This window comes from Miscanthus floridulus, chromosome 10, assembly GCF_019320115.1.
Source record: "Miscanthus floridulus cultivar M001 chromosome 10, ASM1932011v1, whole genome shotgun sequence".
NCBI lineage: Eukaryota > Viridiplantae > Streptophyta > Magnoliopsida > Poales > Poaceae > Miscanthus > Miscanthus floridulus.
In genome coordinates this window covers 32,063,775-32,073,178 of record NC_089589.1, presented here as the reverse complement: position 1 = coordinate 32,073,178, position 9,404 = coordinate 32,063,775, and the positions used below count along the sequence as shown (strand labels likewise).

The window sequence follows — 9,404 nt, the reverse complement described above, 5'->3', positions numbered from 1 at the left end:
ACATGTGGAGATGTCTGGCTTTTAGGCATCCGACGTGACAACTTGCTCCAAGCTTTCTCAATTTTTTACCACGGCCTCCACAAGCGATAACAAGACACCTCGACAAGTTTTGTGATTTTTGGACTTTGTTTGGATTTTATATAATTTAAATACACTTTTCCCGCAAGTACATCGTCATGTTACGACAACAAGATGCTCATAATTTCATGCGAGTTCCTGGATACGGCCTCAACATACGCCAAACATCATGAATACCATTTTTTGAATGACCAAATTCCATTATTTCATGTACATGCAGTTCAAATTTGTAATAGTCTGAAAAATTCAACGAAACAAAACTAATTAAGGAAATAAAGTAAAAAAACTAAAAATTGTCCCACATTTTGAAATGTAGTTTTAATTACTGTAGCAAGGCCCCAGAAAAAAAATGGGGCGAAAAAAACAAAAAAAAATTAATTTGCCGAGTGCCAACCTTGGCACTCGGTAAAGAAGCCTTTGCCAAGCGCCAGGTCTCAGGGCGCTCGGCAAAGAATTTTTTTTTAAAAAAATAAAAAAAACCTTTGCCGAGTGCCGCTGGGCCTGGCACTCGGCAAATCTTTTAACCTAAAGGCCCAGGATGGGCCGGCCCAACCCCACCCCCTCCACACTCGTCTCCCACCCGCCCCCGCGTCGCCAACCCCGCCGTCGTCCCCCTCCGGCAGACCCGCGCCCCGCGCTCGCGCCCCGGCGGACCGGCACTCCCGCCCAACCCCTGCGCCCGCGCCCCGGTGGACCGGCGCTCCCGCCCAACCCCGGCGGCCCCGCGCCCTACGCCCGCGCCCGCGCCCCGGCGGCCCCGCGCCCTCGCCCCGGTGTCCCTGCGCCCTCGCCCCGGCGGACCCGCGGCCATCCTGCAACTCCCACCGCCTCCATCGTCCTCGACCACAGGTGAAGTCTGGAACCCCTAGCGCTAGCGAGCCCAAGCAACCCCTCCTCAGTTGCCATGAGCTCAACGTCAGTATCCATCCCGGACAAGTCCGGCGAGTCAATCAGAACCGACAGAAGTAGACTTGGTCTCCGATAACGACGGCGTGGCTCTGCTCATCGAAGTATCGATAACCACAGAGGTCTAGTAAACAGGCGCGCCCCATGCGCGGAGCTGCGATGAGTAGACGTACGCGTACGCGTGCCACCCGGTACTATGGACGTGCACGCCCGCGCAGAGCACGAGGAAGGGGCCGCCGCGGCAGTCGGAGTGGTTGCAGCCGGCGGCGGCACAGAGCACCACGGCAGACCTCATGGGGACGTTGTTGGGCCAGCACAGCTCGTGCCGGTCACCGGTGATGGCAGCCCAGACGAGGCAGTCGTCCTCCGGTTGTACAGGTCGTCGTTGGAGGAGGACGCGGCCATGGCGGCAGTCGAGGACCAGCCAAGGGCAGTGATCGACTGCGGCCACTGAGCATGAGGAGAAGGGGGAGGCCGCTATCGTGGTTGACACGAAGCAAGGGGTGCGCTTGGTGTCGGAGTACCGGGAGGAGTTGAAGAAGCCGAGCAGTGGAGGGGTTCGGTGGAAGCCGGGGTCGGAGAGCACGCGGCGCCATTGCCTACAGACGAGCGAGGCGCGGACGAGGTACGCGGGCTCTTCCGGCGGGGGGCGGAGGAGCACCTCCGTGATGGCGTCATCATCGACCAGCTCCGACTGTAGGGTTAGTAGTAGTAGTAGTTAGTAAATAGTAGTAGTTAGTAAGTAGTAGTGGTTGTTAGTAGTAGTTAGTAGTGTTAGTTGTAGGCTTAGTAGTAGTAGTAATTAGTAAATAGTAGTAGTTAGTAAGTAGTAGTGGTTAGTAGTAGTTGTTGTTAATAGTTAAATAGTTCTTAGTATTAGTACTGTTAGTAGTTAAGTAGTTGTTAGTAGTAGTTTTAGTAGTAGTTGTAGGGTTAGTAGTAATTGTTGTTGTACTACTTCAATACTTTCATCTGCATGGAAAGAGAACTAAAGTACATGGCTCCTCTTGATATATTGGTGGTTATTGGCCTTCGTGCCCATGTTTGATATATATGTGGTTGTTGGCCTTTGTGCCATGTTTTTTGTAGGTTTTGGGAACCTCCCTGTGTAGGGGAGGTGCTGTCGAAATTTTGAGTCGACACTAACCATTTTTGCCCTTTTTTGCAGGAGGACCTGTGGGAGGGACTCGGCGACCCCGATCGTCTTCGTCGGCGCCGTGGGTCTTCCTGCACCGCGTCGACTCGCCACTGCACCGACTCTCCACCGCCCTGCTACCTTGACCTCACCAGCACCCTAGGTATAACCCCTCTATCCGTATGTGGTCTTTGGTCGCGTAACCTAGTTAGGTGTCTCCCGTCCGAAAGAGATACGGTTGGAGGTATACAGATCTTTGTATATCTGCGACCGTATCTATTTTGGATTGTCCACATTTTTTGGACAGCCCGCGGATGCATAGATGGGTTAGTTTCCATGGTTCGCTCCGGTCCGAGATGGTGTTTCGACATCACCCCCTGTTGTTCTTCGGATACACACTCTCCCTTGCAGGACGTGCATCGGGAGAACAACGGGGAGGTGCTGTCGAAATTCTGTCTCGGATAGGGAGCGGAGCATGGAAACTAACCTCATCTACGCATCCGTGGGTGGGATTAGGACCTATCCTCACCTATTAGAGAGTAGGAACACCGCGTAGATGCAATTGATGGTTACATTACTATGTGCTGTATATGTGGAAGGATGGAAGACCATCAGTGGATGTACATGGGCCGGAGAAGCAGGAGTGACTTTGACATTGAGTGGGTGAATGGGACAGATGCTTTCTTGGAACATGCATGGAGTTCAGGTGTAGCTAAAGGACATTCTAAACTTTGGTGTCCCTGTAGCAAATGTGACAACAACAGAAGGGTAGACAAGGTGACCATGGGTAAACATCTTGTGTACAATGGTTATACGGCTGGCTACCACCAGTGGATCCACCATGGTGAAGCAGATCATATAAGAGCGGAGGTGGTGAGACCACGCCTCGAGGCTTTTGATGATGATGCCGGAGTAGCAGACATGCTAGATGACACTCACCAAGCTCACTTCGTAGAAGGACGTGAGAAGGAGGAGATGCAGGAAGCCGCTAAGGCCTTCTACGAAATGTTGGACTCGGCACAGAAACCCCTTCATGAGAGTACAATGGTTTCTCAGCTGGATGCCATTGGACGTGTTATGGGGTTGAAGGCCGAGTTAAATCTGAGTCGTGAAGGCTTTGATAAGATGTTGGCCATGTTTGGCAGCATGCTACCGGAGAAGCACATTCTGCCAAAGAACTTGCATGAGTCACAGAAACTACTTCGTATGCTTAAGATGCCATATGACAAGATACATGTTTGTAAGATGGGGTGCGTCTTATTTAGGAAAGATCACAAGGATGCAAAGTACTGTCCGAAGTGTAAATCCTTAAGGTACCTGGAGGTAGACTCTGGAGATGGCCAGAAGAGGCAGCTTATGATCCCCGCGAAAGTCCTACGGCACCTTCCGTTTGTGCCGAGGATCCAACGGCTTTTCATGACCGAGGAATCCGCAAAATAGATGACATGGCATAAAGAAGGTGTATGGTACAAGCCATGGACGATGGTGCATCTATCCGATGCCGAAGCATGGACGTACTTTAATGACAAACATCCTGACAAAGCAGCTGAGGCTCGTAATGTACGTGTCGTGCTGGCAACAGATGGGTTCAATCCTTATGGACAGTTGTCTGCCCCATACACATGTTGGCCCGTGTTTGTTATCCCCCTGAATCTCCCCCCGGCATCTCCTTTCAACGGCATAATGTCTTCTTGTCGTTTATAATTCCTGGACACCCGGGGAGTAATATGGGTGTGTACATGGAGCCTATAATTGATGAATTGATCGATGCTTGGGAGAAGGGGGTATGGACATACGACCGAGCTACAAAATCATCCTTCAAGATGCATGTTTGGTACCACTACTCCCTGCATGACTTCCTGGCGTATGGGTTATTCGTCGCCTGGTGTGTCCACGGGAAGTTCCCATGCCCAATATGCAAGGAAGCTGTGAGGTTTATTTGGTTGAAGAAGGGTGGCAAGTATTGGTTGTTCGACAGGCATCGTCAATTCCTCCCTTCTAACCATCCATTCTGACAAGACATCAAGAACTTTACGAAAGGTGTTGCAGTGATAGACCCTAAACCGCGCATGAAGAGTGGTGCTGCGTGCGTGCTTAGATAGATGCTCTCGTGCCCAATGAAGGAGGTGGTTTTGTGGGATATGGTGAGGAACATATGTGGACTCATAAGTCCGGCTTGACGAGGCTCCCCTATTTCGATGACCTTCTTCTGCCACATAACATTGATGTAATGCACACCAAAAAGAATATCGCCGAGGCACTTTGGGGAACTCTCATGAACACTGACAAGTCTAAGGACAACGTTAAGGCTAGAGTGGACCTAGCGACGTTGTGTGATAGACCGAAGCAAGAGATGCGGCCTCCTAGTGGCCGAAACAAACAATGGAAAAGACCTAAGGTCGATTTCATCTTTGAACCCGATCAAAGGAGGGAAGTACTAAAATGGATCAAGACGTTAATGTTCCCAGATGGATATGCAGCGAATCTGAGTAGGGGAGTGAACTTAGGCACTTTACGAGTCAACGGGATGAAGAGTCGTGACTACCACATATGGATTGAGCGGCTTCTTCCGGCGATGGTCCGAGGCTATGTCCCTGACCATGTCTGGCAAGTGCTGGCAGAGTTGAGCTTTTTCTTCCTTCAGCTTTGTGTCAAGGAGATATCTCGGACCGTCGCTTAAGACTTGAAAAAAGCGGCACCTGTGTTGCTCTGTAAGCTAGAGAAGATCTTTCCACCCGGCTTCTTCTTGCCCATGCAGCATCTGATTGTGCACCTCCCGTCCGAGGCACATTTGGGAGGGCCCGTGCAAGCCCGGTGGTGCTATCCAATCGAGAGATGTCTAAAGACTCTTCGCAAGAAATATACAAATAAAGCTAGAATTGAGGCTTCCATTGCAGAGGCAAGTCTAAGGGAGGAGGTGGCAAACTTCACAACACTATACTACAAGCCGAAACTTCCTAGCAATCATAATCCACTCCCACGTTACAATGTTGGTGAAAATGAATGGACCCACAGCCTGTTCCAAGGCCAACTCGGCAGCACAAGTGGATAGACCAATAAGATATTGGGAAATGAAGAGTGGCGAAGTGTCATGCTATATGTGTTGACCAACCTTCCCGAGGTGCAGCCATTCGTCGAGTAAGTTCTCAACGAACTTGTTTCAATACGCCCTGAATATTCTTCATGCAACCCCACTGATTCTCGTTCGGACAGGGAATTTGTTCATGAGTCCTGGCATCAATCAAGGGATCCTACCTCGCAGGAACATGACACCCTTCTTTCTTGGGGTGCGGGTGCGGGGAGGCCTGATTTCATTTCTTGGTTCAAACAAAAGGTAATGTCCAATTTAGCTCCCACGTTCCATATTCCAAGTTTCTCGTTTGTTCGATTAATATAACGACCTATCATGCTTGAGCTTGCAGGCCCAGACTGACTCGTCCATGAGTGAGGAGTTGAGACAGGTTGCAGGCGGCTAAGACGTTAGGGTGCAGTCATTTACTGGTTATGACGTGAACGGATATCGCTTCCACACAACAAGATATGAGCAGAATTGGCCCAAACGGAAAACCACAAATAGCGGAGTTTGCACGCCCGGCACTGATGGCCTCGACTATCATGGTAGAGTTGAGGAAATCTATGAACTCTCATTTCATGGTCACAAACATAAACCTGTCGTGTTCAAATGCCACTGGTTTAATCGTCGAGAAACGAGACGGACCCCTCATCTTGGGCTAGTCGAGATTCGAGAAGATTCCATCTATCCAGGAAAAGATGTCTACATTGTGGCTCAACAGGCCATGCAGGTGTACTATACGCGATATGCCAACCAAGACAAAGCGGATCTTAAGGGTTGGGCTATTGTGCACCAGGTGTCTCCACACGGTAAACTACCTGCCCCAAACGATGACGATTACAACTTCAACGCAAACACATATGATGGATAGTTCTATCAAGAAGATGGGCTACCAGGCACGTTTGAGATAGTCTTACCCGAAGCGATCAAAATGGAAGTAGACAACGAAATGGAGGATGACGAGGTTGATGGAGATGTGGTGCAAAATGCCAAGGACATAGAAATGCTTGACCGATTAAGGCTAGGCAATGACGACGAAGACAACATAGAACCTTCAGATAGTGTTGCCCATTTGGACAATTTTGATAGTGATGACCACACCTATGATCCTAATCATGAAGATTATTCCTAATACATGTAATACTATGTTTGTTTTAGTTTGTGTTTTCTTTATTTATTTTGAATCTATTTCTAATATATATACTAATAAGTCTTGTTCATTCTTTGTGATTGCAGATGATGGCGAGCAGCCGTCCACGACGTGAGACGGCCTCCCTTTACGGGAGACCACACCCTCCCATTTCAGACGAGGGGTCGGGGTTAGGTGTAGCGTCCACAGGAGGTAAGAGGAGGAGGACTAGGGTCAGTAGGAGGCAGCGGACTCCTTCCCCTCCACCTTCAGACGAGGTGATGGAGGAGGAGCACGTGACGGCCATGCCCAAGGATATCCGACAGATCGAGGACGAGGCGGCCGAGGACGAGGCCGGCGAGGGCGATAGTTCTGCTACCCCGACTGTCTACCAGCGAGGTCCCATGAGCCTCCCTCAGCCTTTGCTTCCTTGCAACCGGGCACTGATTCGCCCTATGGCAAAGAGGTAAGTAACTATAGATGTTATCACAACTACTTCATATGATAATGTTGGAAATCAAAAGAGGAACTGATAAATTTTCTTAATCACTTGTGCAGGGCCTGGTTGGTTTTGTCGGGTACTCCTGCACGCTCCCCCATGAGCATCCTTGGTGTTTTGTGTAGGAAATGGTACCCCGGCCTTGTGAACGTGTCCAAGGATGTGCGGGAGCCTGCCTACACGTGGGACAGGTACCAGTTGGCCCCTGACGACAGGTACCGCAACAAGCAGGAGCGGGTACTGGCGGAGTTTTGGGCAAGCCTCTCTCGTACAACATTTTCATTGGGCAAGTCTTTTATTGAAATAATGAATGGATACATCGGTTTTGTATGCAGAGGTATTTCAAGCCGGAAGAAGGACTTGAGGCCCAGGTGGATCAGGCGGCTGCCGCTGCCTGTAGGAAGTACGTCACCGACATGCACCACGAGGCGCACGTGCAGGCCCACAGAGACTACTACGCCGTGGTGTTGAAGCAGTCCATCAGCAAGCCTGATGCAAGGCAGGTGGAGCTGTCCCGGACCTAGTACCTTGAGGTAGACGAAAAACATTAATAATGATTCGTTTTGAGATTAAGTCGGTTTAATTTTATCTTTTTCTATGTCAAATAATCGATGACTTGTAGGTGATTCCCTGGTGGTGCCGATCCCACTCCATGTGCTGGGAGATGATCGTGGACAGGTGGTTGTCCAACGACTTCGCTGAGAACCGCGCGAGGCAGCGGGACCAGCGTCTGCTGAGGCGAGGTGCTACTCACCATCAAGGCAGCCGCAGCCTCCCCGCCTACAAACAAGCATATGTAAGTGATTTCTTTTATCTTATTTGACGCTGAGTTCTGCCTTATTTCTCACCATCTTGCCGTCTTACTCGCAGGAGGCTACACACCCGGGCGTGGAGGTCTCGGAGTTCTCTGCGTGGGCTATGTCCCACATGGGCAGGGTGTCTTCCTCTGTCTCCTTCGACCCGTCTGCCCCGCGCGAGGTGTACTCCGACCCGACCGTGCACACTAAGGTCCAAGAGTACACCTCAAAGGTGAGCGAGGTCCATGGGGAAGATTACGATGTGCGCACTGAGCTCATTGATGCAGAGACCATCATGAGGCTAGGAGGAGGCAAGAAGCATGGGCGGCTGTGGATTGCAGACGATGCCATCGACTCCACCATTGTTCCCTCTCTCGATGTGCTCCGAGCACGGAGCACGAGCTCTAGCCAGCCCATACGCCCACGGCCTACTCCGTCACTACAGCGGGTCGACGCTCTCGGGGTACGTCCTGTTTTACTCGTCGTACGTTCATCTTTGCACACCTAAGTTACATTTGCATTACTGAAACATTGAAGTTTGTATTGCAGGCCGAGCTGCAGGCCCAGAAGCTCGTGGTCGAGGCTCAGAGCGCACAGCTGCAGGCCCAGAGGGAAGCATTCGTGGCCCAGGAGAGGAGGATGCAAGAAATGGAGGCCTTCATGCGGAGTGTCCAGCAAGGGGGTGTACCTTTGCCGTTGGCAGCTCCTCCACCGCCTACTCCTACAGCCACTCCTGTAAGTATGAAAGTTCACTCTTACTAGATGCTTCCTTGACATACAACCATGGTTGACATACAAACTTACTAGATGCTTGACATAGAAACTTACTAGATGCTTGACATAGAAACTTACTACATGCTTGCACTAGCTATGACATACAACCATGCTTGACATTCTCAATTTACTAGATGCTTGACATAGAAACTTACTAGATGCTTGCACTAGCTATGACATACACCAATGCTTCACATAGAAACTTACTAGATGAATCTCACACATGCAACCTCTTCTCCTTTTTGCAGCTTCCGTCGGTGGGTTCGAATAACCCCACTCATGCGTCACCGAATGATGGAGCCTTTGCTTCACCATCATGTCATAGGCCGCTTTTTTGAGGAGTTGTGCTTCATCATGTGCTTGGACTTGAGCTTCACTTGTGGTTGTGACTTGTGCTTGGACTTGATGGACTGTGGTTGTGAATTTGTGACTTGTGATTGTGATATTTGACTTGTGGTTGCGATATGTTGTTATTTGAGTTGTGGTTGTGATATAATGTGTGAAAATGGTTTCGTTGTGATATATATGTGATTATTGTGATGTTTGTGATATATATGTGACATGTGATATATATTTGAACTGTTTGTGTCAGTGGAATGCAAAAAACAAAAAAAATTGCAATTTCGGTTGATTTGCCGAGTGCAATGGTCATGGCACTCGGCAAAGCTGGGAAACTTTGCCGAGTGCCAGGACATTGCACTCGGCAAAGATTTTTTTTAAAAAAAAAGCAAAAAATCTTTGCCGAGTGCCAAGCTGGGGAGGCACTCGGCAAAGAGCTTTTAAAAAAAATTAAAAAATGGCTTTGCCGAGTGCGCGCTGCCGTGGCACTCGGGAAAGAGTTTTTTAAAAAAAATGTCTTTGCCGAGTGGCATGCCACTGCGGCACTCGGCAAAGAGTTTTTGAAAAAAAAAAAATGTCTTTGCCGAGTGCCCTAACTGTCGGCACTCGGCAAAGGCGCCGTCAACGGAGCAGCGCCGTTGACGGCTGCTTTTGTTTGCCGAGTGTCGCCGTTG

At 49.8% G+C, this 9,404-nt stretch overlaps 2 protein-coding genes across 2 annotated transcripts; one reads left to right on the top strand and one right to left on the bottom strand.

Annotated features, from left to right (window-relative positions):
* The first annotated feature begins 616 nt into the window (after positions 1-616).
* LOC136488357 (classical arabinogalactan protein 7-like) lies at positions 617-931 on the top strand. The gene has a single exon (XM_066485317.1). The coding sequence runs from the start codon at positions 617-619 to the stop codon at positions 929-931; it is 315 nt and encodes a 104-aa protein (XP_066341414.1).
* Positions 932-1,108: 177 nt separating this feature from the next.
* On the bottom strand, positions 1,109-6,628 carry LOC136488356 (uncharacterized). The gene is made up of 2 exons (XM_066485316.1): positions 6,575-6,628; positions 1,109-1,678 (listed from the first exon to the last, which is right to left on the bottom strand). Exons 1-2 carry the CDS (start codon positions 6,626-6,628, stop codon positions 1,109-1,111), a joined length of 624 nt encoding a protein of 207 aa, XP_066341413.1.
* Between the last annotated feature and the right edge of the window lie 2,776 nt (positions 6,629-9,404).

Excerpts from the sequence above, each read along its gene's own strand:
- LOC136488357 (XM_066485317.1), top strand. The coding sequence starts at position 617 with ATGGGCCGGCCCAACCCCACCCCCTCCACACTCGTCTCCCACCCGCCC.
- LOC136488356 (XM_066485316.1), bottom strand. The coding sequence starts at position 6,628 with ATGGCCGTCACGTGCTCCTCCTCCATCACCTCGTCTGAAGGTGGAGGG. Across the intron at positions 1,679-6,574 it reads CTGAAGGTGGAGGGGAAGGA|TCGGAGCTGGTCGATGATGA; the intron begins GTCCGCTGCCTC and ends CTAACCCTACAG.